Source organism: Phaseolus vulgaris, chromosome 7, assembly GCF_051622355.1.
Source record: "Phaseolus vulgaris cultivar YP4 chromosome 7, ASM5162235v1, whole genome shotgun sequence".
NCBI lineage: Eukaryota > Viridiplantae > Streptophyta > Magnoliopsida > Fabales > Fabaceae > Phaseolus > Phaseolus vulgaris.
In genome coordinates, this window is record NC_143504.1 from 1,145,967 (window position 1) to 1,164,689 (window position 18,723).

The following is an 18,723-nucleotide window of genomic DNA, read 5'->3' on the forward strand; positions in this document are numbered from 1 at the left end:
ATTAGATACCAATTTAGAAACTATTTAACAATAATAGAAACTAAATTAGAAACCAAACTTTTGTTTAGTTTCAAAAATGGTTTTTAATTTAGTTACTATTGCAACTAATTATTTTGGTCTCTAAAAATTGGTTTCTATTTCATGATTTTCTTGTAGTGCCATGTAAAAAACAAAATATAATATATTTATTATAAGTGACTATTTTTCTTTTAAAAAGAATAAAGATATATATGTTGTTGAATTGTTTGATAAGAATGAGCCCCTTTACAAGAACAACAGAATATAATATGTTTATTATGAGTGACTAAAAAAGAAAAGGTTGAAAAGAATAAAAATATATATATGTTGTTGAATTGTTTGATAAGAATGAGCAATTTGTGTTTGTCATATGATGTTGTAGATTCTAGAAAGCAGAGAGGCTCCTAAATTCACCAGACTTGTCTTGTTTGACCATATCTGTCATTATTAATTTGGTTTCAAATGCCACAGAGAAGCTCAGAATTTTTTAGTTGTGTAATTTTTACCTTCTTGAAAACCATTGACAGAAAAAGAAAATAAGCTTTATCTGAGGTTGTGGAATAAGCACATCCACACTATTTATCTTGCTCAAATCCAATTCAGTCTTATCAATTAAGACACTGAAATAGCACATAACATTAAACGCATAGGTTGACCCTTAGAACTGAATTCAACCCAAAATAAACACCAAGACAAGACCAACAGATAGATATGCATTAGACTGGAAGATAGAACTATGCATAAATATCCACATTTCATAGCAGTGACAAAACATCAGTTCTGAGTTTTCTAACCTCATAGCCACCTACCCTTTCCATTCTCATCAACTGTTGAAACATCAGTGACTCATGGAGGATTTGTTTAGCAATCTGCCAGATGAAGTTCTAAGGTCCATAGTTTCTTTTCTGCCAAATGAATCAACACTAGAAACCAGCCTCATATCTACCAGGTGGAGAGACTTGTGGAACCAAGTCCTTGTTAGGCATGGAACCACACAAGATGTAGCTGGTGTTGTTGCTGCCTTTCTGGCTCGTTTTGAAGAGCTTGATCCACTCAAATATCCACGCAAGCTTCAATTTCACTTTGCTAAAGACTCTGCACTCTTTGCATCCATTGCAACCAACAGCAAGCTTCTTCTTGACTTCCCTGCTGGGAACAAACACCTTGAGAGGAAGTATGAACTGCAGTTCATGCTCAACAAGGATAATATCATCACACACCACACTTTCTTGGTCAAAACACTCTATTTGAAATCAGTGAGTCACTTGACAAGTTTGGTGGCTTCCTCAATCGTTTCAAGTTTGGAGCATCTTGAGAAGTTGGTAATTGTTGAGTGCACTGGATTGCAGTCTTTATTCATTGAGTCTGAATCAAAGCTTCACATGTTAACCATATTAGACTGCCCCCAATTGAAGTTTCTCCATCTTAGAACTTCCAAGCTTAAAAATTTCAGATATAGTGGACCACTTCCAAGGATTTGGCCAGAATCTCATTTCAATCTCAGGTATGCCATGCTTGATTTCAGACAAGGACCAAGCTTTTCTGACTTGAAGGCTCAAGATTTCAACCAGACTCTTTTAACAATAAAAAACTGTGAAACTCTCAGTTTGTGTGAGTGGACTTTTGAGGTATGCACATGTTCTTTCTACTATTTTCCATCAACTATTGCTGGTTTAGTGTAATTATTTGTAAGGTGTTATGTTATTAGGTTGTTCTTGTTTATTTGTAAATGGATTGAATCACCTCTCTAGTTCATTTGTATATATTGTTCATGGTTGATAAAAAAAATCAAATAAAGTGCAGAACAGTGGAAATTTTTCCTTTCATTACAGTGATTTATGAATAGAACAGTTCATGATTATACCAAATCTTGAGTATACACAACCTATAACTCCGAAAGTTTTTCTTTTTCTTGCAGACATTGATTTGGCCATCGATTTCTGCAAGTGGGAACTTCATATTCTATAAGATAAGAGAGCTATGGTGGATTCACAATCATAAGGCTGAAAACAGCATCAACTCCTTAGTCTGTTTTCTGCAATTATGCCCTGCCTTGGAGCAACTTTTTGTGATGGTACCATTGAAATCAATTGATGTTCTTGTTTTGGTATAGTCTAAACTTCAATTGGTGACTCTTTTTCTTTATCACTGTTTGAATGTAGAATGATTCTACAAGTTATTCAACTCCAGAGACCAGATCAAGTTTAATAAGAGGAACTAAATGTACAAAATTGGAGCATCTAAGAGGGATAAAGTTCATGGGATTTACAAATAGTGATGATGAAATTTCAGTGGCAAAAACATTAATTGAGCTAATCAGAGAAGACCCTCCAAAGATAGAGACATCAGATGGAAGTTGCTTTGATACTTTAACTATGGAAAATCATATGAAAAGTCAGTTCCAAAGGTTGGCTTAGCTTGAAGAAAATAGATGATGATAAATACATACATAATATACATATATATACATACATAATATATATATATATATGTATATATTTCTTTTGTTCTTTCTTGCTTTGTCTCTATATATAATAAAATTGTCATTCTTCTATCTTGTGGTAATAATTAACTAATAACTAACTGAGCATTCAAAATAAAAAAAATTAAATAGTTAAATCAATAAAAATAATTAAAAGCTGATTAAATTAAAACCTCAACAAACAGCATACTTTTGAGTGTGGAAATGTTGTTTTGTCAGATTTTACTAGGAAGATTAAACCAAACAATTGCATATTATAATTACATATATTTTAATTAATTAATATTTATTGTTATATCATAACATTTAATAGCTATATTCTATGGCCCATAGTATTCTGCACCCACGTGGTGTGAAACTGTACTCTATGTAGATGGTGAAATGTTAAAAATATCTCTGATACAGATTGATAAAGCAACTCTATTTTGAATAATAATTTAAATGTATTTTGAAATGTAAAATCGAAAATATATTATTCTGTTTCAAAATATATTAATACATTCATAAATATATTTTTAAATTTAAAAATTTATTAATATATTTTTAAATTTAAAAAATTATTAATATATTTTTAAATTAAAAAATATATTAATAAATTTTCACATTCATTTTCTAGATCCAAAATACATGGAATGCATGAATATAAAGGAGTGCAGGATGTAATAGCCTATTGTATGAGGGTGTTTCTCTCTGCACCCCAACAAATGGTTTTCAGCACCCATTATTTTCAGAAAAAACCATTTTATTCATTTTAAAAATGACTTTCAAATTATTTTTTCTGAAATATTTTTGAAATATACTTTCTGGAACACAATTTATGATTTCTGGATTTAACATTCTGAAAATTAAAAAAATGTGTTCTGAAAAGAATATTTTGAAATGGTTTTTTATCTTCCATATTTCCTATTCTGGAAACACTTTTTTGCTTACAGAATCCTATTTCGAAATCACCCAAAATTATTCTTGGTATTTCAAAAAATGTAAGGGTGCAGGAAGAGAAATGTAGGGGTGCGGGAAGAAATACCCATGATTAGTAAAGGCCCAGACAAGTAACTCCTGGGCTTTCGAAGCCCAAAAGAACAAAAACCTGGTTCAATATACCATCCGAGTTTACGGCGTCGTTTGCCGCGTCTTCCACAAAACCCTTTTGTTTGTGATTCTGTATTGAGGGTTTGAGAGTGGAGTTGCAGCCATAAGTGGGGCTGTTGAAATGGTTCTATCAAACAGGAAACTGAAGCTTAAGCTCAGAGCTAAATTGCTCCAACAAGAAAATCATACCCACCAAGTTCCTTCATCTTCCAACTCTCTCAAAACCCTTTTGGACGCTGCCACCCACACACCCAGATTGTCCAAGCGAGACAAACTCCGAAAGCTTCGATCTTCCGAACACCCTCCAAAGGAACCCAACAAGGAAACTGAAACTGAACCAAAGGGTTCCGCCAATAAGAAAAGCAAGAAGAGAAAGAGGAAGGTAGAGGACGATGACGTGGCAAATGGGGCTCCCGATACCACACCACAGAACAACAGCACGAAGAAGAAGAAGAAGAAGAAGCTGAAGAAGAACAAGAAGAAAAAACCCAAAACCGCGGAAGAGAATGGTTCTAATGGTGCAGGGGAAACGCCAGAGGCTACAGAGTTAACCAAGACCAATACAACTACCAGGTTATTATAAAATTATTGCATTATGAATAGCACTGTTTCATGTGAGTGAGATTTTTGTTTTTTAATGTTTGTGTTGTGTGATGTGTATTCAGTCAAGACAATGTTGATGTCCCTACAAAGGTTTATGTTGGAGGAATTCCTTATTATTCAACCGAGGATGATATTCGAAGTTATTTTGAAAGCTGTGGCACCATAACTGAAGTTGATTGCATGTATTTTCCTGAAACTGGCAAGTTTAGAGGAATTGCCATTATTAGTTTTAAGGTGAGTGACGAATAATGCACCATTCTTTTCTTCATTTTTCTTAATTTTACTTTCACACTGCCATTATTAGTTTTGGTATTCTTCAATTCCTTATATGGTGGGATTGATTGCAACCTACGAGGCTCCGACAGCCTACTAAATGGTGTGTCCGTATCTATGATTATAAAATTAAAGAACAAATCATTTTGAATCACCATGAGAAATATCACACAAAATACTTGTGCAAATAGATCTTTATTGTCAATTTATATAATTCATAGTTATATAATATATAGATCAGTGTCTCTAGTATTGGTGTTTGTGCTACATAGATTGCAAAAGATCCCTTGACATTTGTCTTCTTCACACTATACTAGCATGATTTTTCTTCCATCACTAGATTTGTTGTTTCTTAAGTTTATACTTCACTATAACTTACTCGCATTTTTGTGGCATTGTTCCTGCAGACCGAAGCAGCAGCTAAACGGGCATTGGCTCTTGATGGAGCTGACATGTTAGTAACACTGGCAGTTTTCTTTCTTGCTTACATGATTTACTGTTTTTTAAGCATTTCTCATGAAACACTAATTGTAACAGGGGAGGACTCTTTCTTAAAATCCAACCATATAAAACAAAGCGAGCCAACAAAGCACCGGATTTTGCTCCAGAAATTTTGGAGGGGTACAATAGATTATATGTTGGGAATTTGAAATGGGATATAACAGAGGAAGAACTGAGGAAATTCTTCAGTAATTGTGAGATAACGTCCATACGATTTGGTATGGATAAGGAGACGGGACAGTTTCGAGGGTATGCTCATGTGGATTTCAGTGATAGTCAGTCACTGAAAAGAGCACTTACATTGGACCAAATTGATTTGTCTGAGAGACCTGTCAGGATAAGTTGTGCAGTTCCTCTGAAGAAAAAACCAGGAACTCATAAAAGCTCCCCAGTTGATGGAGCTGATAATGGTGATAAATCAACTTCCTTAGGAAGTGGCAAGATGAATGGAGCTGATGGTGATAAATCAAGTTCCACAGTAAGTGGCAAGATGAAGAGGAGGACGTGCTATGAATGTGGTGAGAAAGGTCATGGTTTTTCGGATTGCCCTAAGAAACAAACAGGTGCTGCAACTACAACATAAACTCTAAACTAAAAAAGGGTCACTGTTATAGTTTCTTCTCGTAGACAGTTTGATTGTAGTTTATAGAATACAATAGTGCTGCATTCATAGTTGATCTGGTTTGATTGTAATTTATAGAACACAATAGTGCTGCATTCATAGTTGATCTGGTTTTTTCAGTTTCCTACTTCCCCTTTTCAATTTTTATCATTATTTTCCCATCTTGAAATGAAAATTCTGTGTTTATTGTTGTAAGCAAAGGAAAGTAGGAGAAGATAAAAAAGTTACAAACAGTTCAAAAAACTGTTCACCGATAGATAGACAATTTGATGCGAATCAATAGCAAATTCAAGCTTTCTTTATCCTGGTTGTATTCCTCATACTTAGATTTGTCTCCATTTGTGTGTAAATCTTATCCTTGACTAGCTTTTGCTCATTATTTCTGAGAGTTGTACTTGTAAGGAAGATGAAAATTTTATAAACCGATCAGAACTGAAGCACAGAACGTGGAGGTGATAAGCCATTCATTCAGAGAGAGAAAATCGACAGAGTGGAAGTTAGAATGGAAAACATGATTGATATTTTTTTGTAATAAATATAATTTGTAGCTTCCATTAGAATTCAGTTCATGACACGATTTGTAACTAAAATTAGTTTTACACCAAAGGGTATTGCAATTATAAGAATTGTTTCCTTCTTTTCTGCATGGTCAACTTGCCTATTGCAACTTGGTATATGTTTGAGAAAACTTAATTCAGATAAAACTGTAATTGGAATATTATGCTGAAATCTGCTAGAGATACCTATTTTATGTTGCTGCCCTGCATCATCAGCTGCCTTAATGTTTGCAGAACGTAGCAATGATTGAAAGCAGAAATATCCAAATTGCACTTTCTACATTTGAAAGGTTCTATGATTCATTTCACACATATTGAAGTCTAATACAATACAAGGTTGAAACCATAAAAGGATTCTCATTTGGGCAGAAGAGATCAATGTCCCCATTCTCTGCGGGTTGGATCTAACACTGTTTAATGAGAATGAAAATAGAAAGAAATGGAATTAAGTGGCAAAGAATGAAGAGGAAGAAAATAGATAAAAAAAGATAGAGATATTTATTCTGTAATAGGCAAAACTAGTTAGAGAGCTAGCATTGGCTGGTAGCAGAAAGTTATCAGCAGTTAGTTCATTACATCATAAATGTTCAGTAAAAGTATATGTTAAAGTAACAATGTATGTAATTTTTTAATATAAATTTCCTTTTAATATTAAAAATATAAGTTTGAGGTGTTTTGAACTTTTGTATTTAAATTTACTTTTTCACTGATGAATTTTTTAATATTATATTATATCTTAAAATGTTTTCAATTAAGTTTAAAAGTAAGTAAAAAAAAATGTATACTTTAGTATATGTAACATTTTTTTGAGTGTATTGGTTAAAAATAAATTAGAATCTGACTATCATGAAGTAAGAAAATTATAATCATACAAAGAAAATTTGATTAGTCAAGTTTGGATAGCTAACAAAGATTTGTTCCCTAAATTCTCCTTGCTTCTTTGTAAGGAATCTGCTCCAAGCATTTCAGGAATTAATGACTACAAGATTGAGAAAACTGATTAGATAGTTGATTAATCTAATAAAAGAGATTGTCTCAGTACATACTTTCTTGTGATGCCATCATCACCACCTCACACATACGAATTAGTGAGATAAATGTAGCAGAAACACTGATACGATATAATTATTGACACAGAAATACGGATAATTTCTGATATATGAATAATTTCTAAAATATAAAACACTTGTTCAATATGTTTCCATTTAAAAAATTGTGTCTTAGACTCCTAGAGGGGGCCTCCCTCCAAGTTCCAGTTCTACAGAGTACCTTAAAAGAAAGTTATCAAAGCAATTATTATGCCTCCTGCTTCAATGCCTGACAATGATTCTGTGTTTGACAAGCAACTGCAGGGACATAAGAATCAACATTCTGCCATGCCAAAGACATATCATTCATTATTACACTTGAAAGATTTCAAATGAAGAATCAAAATATGAGTGAAGTCCTTGAAAAACTTACCTGATCATCATTTTTTACAATCAATTGGTTACCTGTATTGTATGCTTTCATTCAGAGAAAAATATGCAGAAAATTAATGAACAGCTTACCAAACATCTTCTCTTTCATAATAACAAATAACACACTCCTCACTCTCCTCCATGCATTTTGCTCTGTCTGCATTCTGCACTGATATTGGAACGTAGTGGTTCCACACAGTGGCCCTGTAGCCTGTTATGTGCATTGAAGGGCTCAATGCAAATGCCACAAAGTTTCTTCATTTGTTTCCAATTTATTCCCTATCACACGTAAGCTCTCATCATTCATCTCTCACCACCACCTGCTTTCAAATTCGCTTTCTGCCACTGTACCCTTTTGATTCACACGCCACTTCAGCTTCAGAGAAGAGAGAAACACCTTCAGACATAGCGTGACCAAGTGGTTTTCCTATAGAGAGATTATACTGCATAATACTAACTTTTGAGTCTTAATATTTGTTAAGAAAATCTTAACAATTTTTTCTTTTTCTCTAGATACAAATGATACTTGTAGAAGCAATAAACAAAGGAGAAACATAGAGAAAATTGTAGAAGCAATAAACAAAGGAAAAACATAGAGAAAATAGATATTTTTTTGTCTAATAAATAGAACTATCTAAAAGTTTCTTACACCATTGGAAAGAAGATATAATTTGGTCCCTTTTACTTTGTGCTTGGGAGAAAAATCAATAGCTCCTTTTGTTTTGGACTGCAAATTCCTTAATTAATCATGGTCTTTCTCTTTACAAATCAAATGGAACAAATATTATTATTTGACGAATTACAATACTCTCATAAGTTATGGGCTAAAACAACACAGTCAAAATCAGAGATTGCCTTCAAACTTCATTACAAGGTTTTGTCAGGCATAATAAACTGTTTTTTTATTGGTGCAATTTCTTTTTTCAAATAGATGAAATGGGACTGATTATAAAAAAAATATATAACCTATGAGATGAAGTTGTGTTAACCAAACATAATTTTACCATTTTTTTTAACTAAAATTGTGTTAACGTAACACAACTTTCCTCGTCATAAATTGTGTCACATTAATACTATTCGTAATTTTTATAAAATGGGTCTGAGTGATTTTAAAAATCTACACCAATACTTTATAATAAACCCCTTATTTGACATATGTTTCACCAACAAGGAAAGTTGCTTACATAGTTATTCTAATGATAAGACTTCATTAATCTATTTGATCAAATCCTCAAATTTTTGGTTACTTAATTTACTTGGCAAAGTGAAGGCACGTACGAAATGATGCTTACAGATTCAAAATATTTTATTGATTTTTTTTCCTTCTTGGAAACTGTGACATTTTTTTGTGTGTTTTGAGAATTATCTAGAGTTAAACATCGACAGTTTCCTTATCTTCACCGCCATTGAGTTACTCAACATCATGGTTGAAGAATGCCTTGCCGTTTGATCAGTTACTAGTAGTGGTTTGAGGTTCATTGTTTTCACCAGTGTTTTAAATTTTCAATGCAAAGGAACAGTGAGTTAGCCATTTTTATAATTTTGTTTTGTGCACGAAGTTCCTCAATTCTCACTGGTTTCCGCACAATCTGCATGGTTGCCGAAACTTGTCCATTTTTTTCCCCTGAAAGCAGTGCGATGGTTTCACGGGACAACTTTTGGCTTCATATGAATAAAATGAAAAATTTGTCCTAAGCTCACTTTGGTCCGTGACCAAGTACCATGATTGATATTTCATATTCATAAGCTCCATTTGACCCTTAGCTTGCAACTATAGCACTAGCATCTCTTTAATATTATAAGCTCTTATAGACGATATCTAGTTAAAAATAAAACAATTTTTCTTTTCTATATATTATATGTTAACACTCAAATCGTTTCACTTGAGTTTGAGAATAAATGTATTACCAGATTGTTGACATGATCGAAAGGTCGAATGACTCTTCTAATTTAAACACAGATTGTAAAATTTATAATTAATTATAATTAAGCGTGTTTAATAGTAAAACATAGGGTTCTCTGGATTCTTGATCAGGCTCATATCAGCTTTGGTTCATTAAAAAAATATAAATATCAAATGAGATTTAGTGTTAAAGGTAACTTTTTTACTCTTAACTCACCTGTACCTTGTACTCAAACTAACTTGTTGATCGTTAGAGTGTCTTTGCAAGTTCCCCACTCATCTCGATGAAAAGAAGAATCATTCTGAGAACATCGCGCCTGAAGACAGAAAAACAAAAACAGAAGTATAATCTCAAACAAGAGGTTTGGCATGTTGCCGTGAAGTATATGCAATTGCATGGCATGCCACTTGGTGTGGGAACATGAAAGCTCATTATTAGCCAAATGCAAACAAGAGACACTTTCCCTCATGCTGGCCCATTTCACTATAAATGCCAACAATCTCCTGAATTTAGAGCACAATTCAACACACCCATCTTCCCATTTCAGATAATAGTACAATACCTTCTCATTCTGCACTCACAAACTTTGGCTTTCACTACCTCCATTTGCTGCTTTCTGCTTCTATTCATTAAGGGAAAAATGCTAGAAAGAGAAGCAGGTTTTGAGAGCTCCAAAATCTGCACTGAACCAAAACATCAAGCAACTGAGCTCAGAGTTCCAGTAATATACTACCTTTCCCGAAATGGCCAGCTTGAACATCCACATCTCATGGAGGTTCCAATCTCTTCTCCACGAGGAGTTCTATGTGTCAAAGGTAAATGCTACAGTACTGTAATGGAAAATAGAGATGCTAGCTACTGAATTTGAGTTATGCCCAGATAAAATTCACTGTTTCTCTTGTATGTTCACCCTGTCTTTCTGATCAGATGTGATAGATAGATTGAGTTTTCTCCGGGGACAAGGCATGACCAACATGTATTCTTGGTCTACAAAAAGGTATCTTTATTCTTTCTCTTCAGACCCAATTGCTTCACGTGTGTGTTATGATTAGATAGTTCTATTCTAAACCATAGTAGAACATAGAACATGGTATAAAGACATTATGCTAACGAGATCTTTCATTGTAGGAGTTACAAAAACGGGTTTGTGTGGCAAGATTTGTCTGAGAATGATTTGATTTACCCAAGTAGTGGTCATGAGTATGTTCTCAAAGGGACACAGATGATAGAAGCTTCTCTGAGCTTTCGATCCTGTGAGACAATATCGACATCAAGCTCCAAGAGTTCGACAGAAGCAAACAACTCTAGCATGGATGCAGATTCCCCTGCAACCATAAAGGGGAGAAGCCAATCATTGAACTCGTGTGATTACAAGTTTTATAAGGCAAAAACGTGCGAGGAGTTTGCAGGGAAAGGCACCAATGCATCAACTCAGACTGAGGAGAAGCGTAGGGAAAGGATAAAACGGGAGAAAGTTGAAGAGTGTGAAGGAAATGAAGGGTCTTCATCACGGTTTTCTAGTTCTAGTTTTGGTGCGTTGGAAGGGTCTTTGGAGGGTTACGGATCAGCAGATATCAGAAACCAGAGGGTTGAGAATGAACGTCCAAGTGGGAGGATCAAGGCTTCAGAAGTTCTCATGCAGTTCATCAGGTGTGGATGATGTCAAAGGTTCATGAATATTGTAGCTTGTAGTTACAAAAGAGGAACTATTGATCACTCTCTATGATATGATTATGCAGCTTTTATTCAGTTAGAAATGGAACAATAACTTGAGAGTTACATCTATCCCTTGTGTTGTCCTTTTAATCAAATTAGACATGTGATGAGATGAATTATTGCTCCTTGTATCTTTGTTGGCACCAAGTATTACTCCATGACCATTTGTCTAGAACAAAATTTGTTGGATTTGGTTGAAGCCAATACCCCGATGGAAAAATACTTAATCCAAGTCTTTTTGGTCTATCTGCTTTGGCTTTATTACTGTTGAAGGTAGTAAAGGAAGGGTTGGGTTGTGTAACTAAAACATCATTAGAAAGAAAACTTGTGAACTTGCAGTGAGATGTGGGTTTACAGCCCCACATTGAGAAGAATGAGTTGAGTTTACTTTAAAAAATAATTCTAAATTGTTTTAACTCCTTATGGTTTTGAATATCAGACACGTCACTAATATTATGACTAAAAAATTAGAATTAGATACTGTCATACGATAAGGCGTTCAGTGACATGCATGTTCAAAACGTGGCAAATCTATGAAATAAATATTGCTAAAAATATTAAATGGGACACTATTTTGCATAGATACGTCATGTATAATTTCAATTTTATTTCCTTTGAAAAGAGTAAAATCTGAAAATTTTAATAAGTGTATTCATTATTAATTTAAATTAAATAAGATCATTAAATATTGTAATTGAAATTAATGGTTTATTTACTTTTAATAAATCACTTAAAAATTAATATAAAGCCCGTCTAGCTCAGTTGGTAGAGCGCAAGGCTCTTAACCTTGTGGTCGTGGGTTCGAGCCCCACGGTGGGCGTTTTTTTTTATATTTATTTCTCAACTTCTATTCTGCGCAATGTGGGACTAATACTCATTCTTTAACAAAGTATTCAATTTGGCTCACAAAGGAAAAAAAAAACTAAATGAATTAATTGTTTTTTTCTGCTACATGAATTATCTATAAAAGGGTTGGTGTTGTAGCATATATGATTTTTTATATCAAGTGGATTAAAAGCAAATACTGTGTTTTCAATATCTTCCTCTCATCTCTTTCTTGTTGTGTCCCTATTTTGAAAGTTCCACTCAAATCTCTTTTCTTTTAAAACCAATTCTCTTACCATTAAAAGGTATCACAGTTTAGTTCAATGGATTTACCACATTCAAATCACAATTTTGTTTGTTTTTAAAAAAAGTACAATCTATGGCAAAATATATATTATTTAAAAAAATTCAAATTACAATCTGTTTATAATAATTTATTGATATTTTAAAAAAATCAATTTCTTATTAATATAAAAGGAAAATGATATTTATCCTTATACTTTAAATACTATATATAATAAGTGAGTTTATTCAGTGTTTCATTAAAAAGCGTGATGATCTTAAATGAATTTGTACAGGTATGTAAACTCTAAAGACAGTGACGAATATGTGAAAACAGAAATGGTCCAACAATTGTAGTAAATGAAAATGATATTTTGGAATGAATAATGGAGAGAAAATGGCAATTGGTAGAACAACCAGAGAAAGAAATTGAAGAGGAAATTTTTAGTGTAGTGATTGTGACAATAAAAAAAAATTTAGGAGAAATGTTGACATATTTTATTTTCAGTTCTTATATTTAAAAATTACCACTAGCTAAAGTGATTTAAAAAGTAAAAAAAAAATTAAAAAAAATAATTGAAAGACCACAGACGAGGAAGTTTTGAATTGTTCATGACATGTCGATTTATGAGAGCGGTCTCATCTCATTGAACTATTTTAATTTCTTTTTATAGTTTTTTTTTTTTTTTTTTTTTTTTTTTTTTTTACATTCTCTGATTCCCTTCACTCCACCTATATATACATATATAGATATTACACTCACGTATTCTGCTTCCTTTTTTTTTTCTTTCATCCTTCATCCATATGCTTTACTACTTCATTCATTCATTCATTCAACTTTTCTTACTGGGAAATTTGCACACACACAAACACTTTGATTCTTGTTTGGAGGGGTTGAAATCTGTGTGGTGATTAATGGGTTTTGTTCCCCTTTTCTGATTTTGGTGTTATTTTGTGTTGTGAACAAACACTGAATGGGTTCCATCAGAGGAATCAAGAAAAGGAAGAAGGCTGATAACAAAGATGGCCAAGATGCCTCTGCCACCCCATTCGATTGGTGGCATCATTTCTCCCTCAGAATTTCAGGTACACTGCAATATCCTTTCTTCTGATTGGACATGTGTGTGTGATATTCTTTTACTTGCTTGTTGTTGTATATCAAAAAGGGTAGTTATTATTATTATGATTATCTAATGTAGGGCAAAAAGTTATGTGCTTTTTGGTAATGGGTAGGATTATAATGATTCAAGATTTGTTCTTCAAGCTTAATTCGTTAATATCTTTGTTTGCTTGACTTTCGTATTCATGTTGCTCTTATGGGACATACATCTTTGCTGAATTGCTTGATAAAGAAAGTGACCCCATGCCTTTGACCAAAATGTGTTTCTGACTAGGAATTTATTTCTTACTTAGGAACTTTAGTAGACTTCGGTTGTTATAATTTTGTTGAATCCTGATTGGTTATTGTATATCTGTTTGGCTAGTTGTTATTCTGTACCTTAACCTTCCAAATTGTGAAACTTCTACCACATAATTAGACCATTGGTGGGATTTTGTAGGTAAACACTGTGATTATTTTTGTTATCTTTACTTGCTGCAGTTTTCAGTTACATAACAATCTGGGTATGTTATGCATTGTTTTCACGTGAATTGTGCAGCTTCTTTATCTTGTTATGCATTGATGTCAGTCAACACTCATTTTGACTTTCAACCCGTTTCAAAAGATCTTTCTTCCTTTAATTTAGCTTTTCGTCTCTTAGCAATGTCTGCTTTTCGTCTCTTAGCAATGTCAGTCACATAATTTGCAATCTCATCTTTATACTAACTAATAATCAGATGCATGCACGGTGAGATTACTCAAGCCTGTTGTTAACATGGTACTTTCCAACTAATAAAACTATTTATGAAATATATTTTTTTCATGTGCCTTATTAAATTGATTGAAGATGACAAAGGTATATAGATTCTGTGGAACTTCTTTTGTTAAATGTGAGATGAACTCTGAATAAATATTAGACTGGTGTGGATGGTATAGTAAAAGATTCAATTTTATGTGTTCAAAACCTTATAATCTGATTGACAGCAGAAGAGATTTTGAAAGAAAATAAAATCTGAAAAGCAGAGGCATGAACCCTTTTTAAGTTTTTTTGAGTTGAACCCCTTCAGTCAATTCCTTACTATACTGATTTTCTTAATCAAAATTCTGTCACATATAGCCATTAGGTTGTTCATAGTTTGTGACATTTGTGTTTTGTGACTTGAGTAGATTTCCTTGTATCAGAAAAGAAGGATTTTTCTGACAGCTTTCAGAGAAACTGACCTCAAACCATCCCAGTTACATAGAATTTGCACATATATTTCTAATTTGATTGTCCCTGTTATATAAAGAAGATTGTTTCTGCCATTGCTTCTCCTGGCATGTGGGCTAACTTCCTTTCATGTTATTTAACATGCTAAACTTACTCGTAATATATTATTGTGAAATTCAACACCCATCTTCATGATATGCTCATGCTTTATTTACCAATTTTAGGACCTTTGGCCCAATCTAAAAACATAGAGAAATTTGAGTCAGTTTTCAAGATCTCAAGGAAGACCTTCAACTATATATGTTTTCTTGTGGGAGAAGACCTGCTGGCCAGAGCCTCAAATTTTGTTGATTTAAATGGCAAACGTTTGTCTCTAAATGACCAAGTGGCTATAGCTCTTAGAAGGCTCAGCTCTGGTGAGTCATTGTCAACCATTGGCGACTCATTTCGGATGAATCAGTCCACTGTTTCCCAAGTAACATGGAAGTTTGTGGAAGCCATGGAAGAAAGAGGACTCCACCATCTTAGCTGGTCTTCAACTGAAACGGAAATGGAAGAGATAAAGTCTAAGTTTGAGAAGATAAGGGGTCTTTATAATTGTTGTGGTGCCATTGACAGCACACACATAATGATGACTCTGCCCTCTGTGGATGCTTTGAATAGTGTGTGGCTTGATCGTGACAAGAATTGCAGCATGGTCTTGCAAGCCATTGTGGATCCGGATCTGAGATTCCGTGACATAGTTACTGGATGGCCAGGAAGTATGAGTGATGAGCAAGTGCTTAGAAGTTCTTCTTTTTTCAAACTTGGGGAAGAAGGGCAAAGATTGAATGGTGGTAAGAAAGCACTTCCAGAGGGAACACTGGTAAGGGAATACATTATAGGGGACACAGGCTTCCCCCTTTTGCCATGGCTTCTCACACCTTACCAAGGTAAAGGACTCTCAAATGTTCAAGTTGAGTTTAACAAAAGGGTTGTTGAAACTCAAATGTTGGCCAAGAAAGCATTGGCTAGGCTGAAGGAGATGTGGAGGATAATCCAAGGTGTGATGTGGAAACCAGACAAGCACAAGTTACCAAGAATTATTCTTGTCTGCTGCATACTGCATAATATAGTTATTGACATGGAGGATGAAGTATTGGAAGCTATGCCCTCTTGCCACCAGCATGATTCCAGATATCAAGACCAAACTTGTGAATTTGTGGACAACACTGCCAACACTGTGAGAGAGAAGCTATCTCTCTACTTATCTGGGAAGCTGGATACTTGAAAGATCATTTCTTAGGATTGTTACAATTGAATTGGAATTATATAAAGATAGATTTATATTACCATCTTCATGTTATTGGTTGACAAGACAACTGACTTAGACACAAATAATTTTTAGCTGCCTCTGCTCTGCATCAGTATCTGCTAAAGGAGGAATATACTAATTCTAATTCTGGTTGAATGAGCTATTTTTCTTGGTAGTTCATTACCTCTTTTGAAAACAAGAAGGAGTTAACTATGGCTTTGGTTGCTCCTTTCTTCATTTTTTTGGTCTTAGAGACATCAATCTTCTACAACTTTGGTGAGTTGACTACAACTCTAATGACACAAATTATGCAAGTTTTCTACTTGCAACTTGTGAATTAAATGAAAAACTTAATAATTATTTCTCTTTATTAAATGTGATAGGCAATACCCCGTTTGGATAGTGTTATAAAAAAAAATTATTAAATAAAAATTAATTTTAATAATCAAAATAATTAGTTATTATTAGACTATTTTATAAACTGAAAAAACTATTAATATTTAAAGTAGTTTCTATTATTAATAAAAAAATAATATTTAATCATTAGTTACTAAAATTTTAACTATTAACTACTTTAGATTTTAAATTAGTCTCTATTAATCTTAGAAATTAATTTAAAATCTAAAATATTAGTAGTTAAAATCTTAATAACTAGTTTATATACCAATTTAAAAATATTTTATAATTTTTAATTAATAATAAAAATCACTTTATATATCAATAATTTTTTAGTTTTTAAAATAATATCTAATTTAGTTAATATAGTAACTAATTGTTTTCATCTTTAAATTTAATTACTATTTAATTATTTTGTTGTAATAATATATAATAATTTTTTATTAAATGAAAGTGTAATGCAAACTAATAAAACAATAGCTCTAAAATAATAACAAAATAATATGGTGTGGTTTGATTTTCAAATTTATGCGCATGAAATAAAGTTTTAGGAAATAATACTTTTTAAAATAAATTTCAAAGCATAGAAGGATTATATATCTTGAGTTCATTCCAAAAAATAAATAATACCAAACTTATAGAAATTAATATTTTAATATTTAGAATTTACAGTATTATATCATAATGGGTCTATTTCTCTTTTTTTTTTTTATAAAAGTCAATAATGTGACCTTATTAAAATTTGTGTACATCGGAAGAGATAAACACAGACTTTATCATATGATATGTCTGGTTGAATAAACTTTAAATTCTCTTAGAAAAATAAAATAACCATTCTTTTGATAGTTTAAAATCAAGTTATATGTAAATTTAAAAAGTCAGCATTTAATTTTTATTTTATTACAAAAATGTTGGTAAAGAAGATTATGAAATTGAGAGAAGGTATTTTCAAAAGGTAACTAAGTGAAAGAAATGCACACAAGGTTAAGAATAATTTAATACATTATAATGTTTTAAATAATTTTAAAAATAAGTATTAAATAGAATAATTATTTAGTTATTTTGGTATAAGAGCATAGCAGCAACTAGTATTTGGTCTTTCTTCTTTCATTCCAACAAATTTCTTCTAGTATTCCATCATTTTGGAAAAATATTGTTTTATCTCTTTTAAAAATAATTTTGAATTATTCTTTCTGAAACATTTTCAGAACATACTTTTTAAAACACATTTTATAAATTTTAAATTTATTATTCTAAAAGTCAAAAAAAAATTATGTTCAGAATAATATAGGGGTGCAGGAAAAAAATATAGGGGGTGCAGGAAGAAATACTCCTAGCATTTTAGACTCTTTCTTCCTACACCTCCATACCTTCTTGTACCACCCCATACTAAATGTGAAAATACTACTTTATCTTTTTTTTTCCACCCTCTTAGATTTGGAATAATAAGTCAATGGATTATGTAATCTGGAAGTCAATTTCATATTTAGAAAAGACTTCCTGATTATGTAATTCGGAAGCTAATAATACATCTGAAAAAAAAGCCTTCCGGATTACATAATCCGATATCTAATCTTATGTATAGAAAAGACTTTTGGATTATGTAATCTGGAAGCTAATCACAAAAAGACTTCCGGATCATGTAATCTATAATATTGAGAAGGGTATTTTTGGAATATGAAAAACTTATGGGGGTGGCACACGAAGATATGGAGGTGCAGGAAGAAGCAGTCTTGTCTCTGAAATATTTGGGCCTTACGAAAGAAGGAAAGTGTATAATTGGGCTATCTGGGTGGCCTGTTATTGTTCAAAGAGAAGAGTTAAAAAAAAAAAAAGGTGGCGCTGTGATTGCGCATTAGGGAAGAAGAAATCGAAGCGCAGAGAGAAGGCATTGAAATTGATTTGGAAGAAGAATGGAATTGAAAAATGTGGTGAAGGAGAAGAAATTTTGGATGGCATCTTTCATCATTGCTTGGGCTGCAGCACTTCAGGTAAGCTATTTTCCTCTCTTCTCTTCTCTTCAATTCTTCAATTCTTCATCAATTCTCTTCTGTTGCATTGCGTTTTCACTTTCAGGGTCACATCTTCTGGTTGCAGCGCCAAAACTCCTTCAAACAAAAATTCGGTAACCCCCAAGATCATCCTCAAAACCCTAACTAACTCACTGCTCCACTCTCCTACACTATTCTCTTTCTATGCTTTTCTTTATTCTGTTAAATAATCTTCATCTTCTTCTGCTGTTTATCAATTATCAATTATGTCTATGTGTTGAATGTTTAGATTCCCTGTTTCAACCGTGAAACTGCTCGATAGCACATCTTAGAACTGAAATTCCCAATTATTGGCTTCAGTGTTTATATTATGATTAATATGTGTTGATATATTCAAACTA

At 32.7% G+C, this 18,723-nt stretch overlaps 5 protein-coding genes and 1 non-coding gene across 6 annotated transcripts; all 6 read left to right on the forward strand.

The window, feature by feature from the left end:
- Window positions 1-511: 511 nt before the first annotated feature.
- On the forward strand, window positions 512-2,572 carry LOC137829809 (F-box protein At2g39490). Its single transcript, XM_068636737.1, has 3 exons — window positions 512-1,646; window positions 1,937-2,092; window positions 2,181-2,572. The coding sequence occupies exons 1-3, from the start codon at window positions 867-869 to the stop codon at window positions 2,433-2,435; spliced, it is 1,191 nt and encodes a 396-aa protein (XP_068492838.1). The 5' UTR covers window positions 512-866; the 3' UTR covers window positions 2,436-2,572.
- Window positions 2,573-3,608: 1,036 nt separating this feature from the next.
- PHIP1 (phragmoplastin interacting protein 1) lies at window positions 3,609-5,715 on the forward strand. The gene is made up of 4 exons (XM_068634708.2): window positions 3,609-4,162; window positions 4,255-4,426; window positions 4,873-4,919; window positions 5,003-5,715. Exons 1-4 carry the CDS (start codon window positions 3,711-3,713, stop codon window positions 5,547-5,549), a joined length of 1,218 nt encoding a protein of 405 aa, XP_068490809.2. The 5' UTR covers window positions 3,609-3,710; the 3' UTR covers window positions 5,550-5,715.
- A 4,086-nt stretch (window positions 5,716-9,801) lies between these two features.
- LOC137829524 (protein SOSEKI 5) lies at window positions 9,802-11,429 on the forward strand. The gene is made up of 3 exons (XM_068636341.2): window positions 9,802-10,324; window positions 10,437-10,506; window positions 10,638-11,429. The coding sequence occupies exons 1-3, from the start codon at window positions 9,952-9,954 to the stop codon at window positions 11,167-11,169; spliced, it is 975 nt and encodes a 324-aa protein (XP_068492442.2). The 5' UTR covers window positions 9,802-9,951; the 3' UTR covers window positions 11,170-11,429.
- A 543-nt stretch (window positions 11,430-11,972) lies between these two features.
- TRNAK-CUU (transfer RNA lysine (anticodon CUU)) lies at window positions 11,973-12,045 on the forward strand. The gene has a single exon. It is a non-coding gene; the product is annotated as a tRNA-Lys (tRNA).
- Window positions 12,046-13,006: 961 nt separating this feature from the next.
- Window positions 13,007-16,091, forward strand: LOC137828614 (PIF / Ping-Pong family of plant transposase). Its single transcript, XM_068635260.2, has 2 exons — window positions 13,007-13,418; window positions 14,866-16,091. Exons 1-2 carry the CDS (start codon window positions 13,307-13,309, stop codon window positions 15,909-15,911), a joined length of 1,158 nt encoding a protein of 385 aa, XP_068491361.1. The 5' UTR covers window positions 13,007-13,306; the 3' UTR covers window positions 15,912-16,091.
- A 2,072-nt stretch (window positions 16,092-18,163) lies between these two features.
- Window positions 18,164-18,723, forward strand: LOC137828714 (hexose transporter). Its single transcript, XM_068635395.2, has 2 exons — window positions 18,164-18,322; window positions 18,408-18,723. The coding sequence occupies exons 1-2, from the start codon at window positions 18,245-18,247 to the stop codon at window positions 18,489-18,491; spliced, it is 162 nt and encodes a 53-aa protein (XP_068491496.1). The 5' UTR covers window positions 18,164-18,244; the 3' UTR covers window positions 18,492-18,723.

What these genes read in the sequence shown, in the direction of transcription:
- LOC137828714 (XM_068635395.2), top strand. Translation starts at nt 18,245, where the DNA reads ATGGAATTGAAAAATGTGGTGAAGGAGAAGAAATTTTGGATGGCATCT. An exon ending in CTTGGGCTGCAGCACTTCAG is followed by an intron (nt 18,323 to 18,407) that starts GTAAGCTATTTT and finishes TTTCACTTTCAG; the next exon opens with GGTCACATCTTCTGGTTGCA.
- LOC137828614 (XM_068635260.2), top strand. Translation starts at nt 13,307, where the DNA reads ATGGGTTCCATCAGAGGAATCAAGAAAAGGAAGAAGGCTGATAACAAA. An exon ending in TTTCTCCCTCAGAATTTCAG is followed by an intron (nt 13,419 to 14,865) that starts GTACACTGCAAT and finishes TACCAATTTTAG; the next exon opens with GACCTTTGGCCCAATCTAAA.
- PHIP1 (XM_068634708.2), top strand. Translation starts at nt 3,711, where the DNA reads ATGGTTCTATCAAACAGGAAACTGAAGCTTAAGCTCAGAGCTAAATTG. An exon ending in TTGCCATTATTAGTTTTAAG is followed by an intron (nt 4,427 to 4,872) that starts GTGAGTGACGAA and finishes TTGTTCCTGCAG; the next exon opens with ACCGAAGCAGCAGCTAAACG. An exon ending in GCTCTTGATGGAGCTGACAT is followed by an intron (nt 4,920 to 5,002) that starts GTTAGTAACACT and finishes TAATTGTAACAG; the next exon opens with GGGAGGACTCTTTCTTAAAA.
- LOC137829524 (XM_068636341.2), top strand. Translation starts at nt 9,952, where the DNA reads ATGCAAACAAGAGACACTTTCCCTCATGCTGGCCCATTTCACTATAAA. An exon ending in AGGAGTTCTATGTGTCAAAG is followed by an intron (nt 10,325 to 10,436) that starts GTAAATGCTACA and finishes CTTTCTGATCAG; the next exon opens with ATGTGATAGATAGATTGAGT. An exon ending in TATTCTTGGTCTACAAAAAG is followed by an intron (nt 10,507 to 10,637) that starts GTATCTTTATTC and finishes CTTTCATTGTAG; the next exon opens with GAGTTACAAAAACGGGTTTG.
- LOC137829809 (XM_068636737.1), top strand. Translation starts at nt 867, where the DNA reads ATGGAGGATTTGTTTAGCAATCTGCCAGATGAAGTTCTAAGGTCCATA. An exon ending in TGTGTGAGTGGACTTTTGAG is followed by an intron (nt 1,647 to 1,936) that starts GTATGCACATGT and finishes TTTTTCTTGCAG; the next exon opens with ACATTGATTTGGCCATCGAT. An exon ending in TGGAGCAACTTTTTGTGATG is followed by an intron (nt 2,093 to 2,180) that starts GTACCATTGAAA and finishes GTTTGAATGTAG; the next exon opens with AATGATTCTACAAGTTATTC.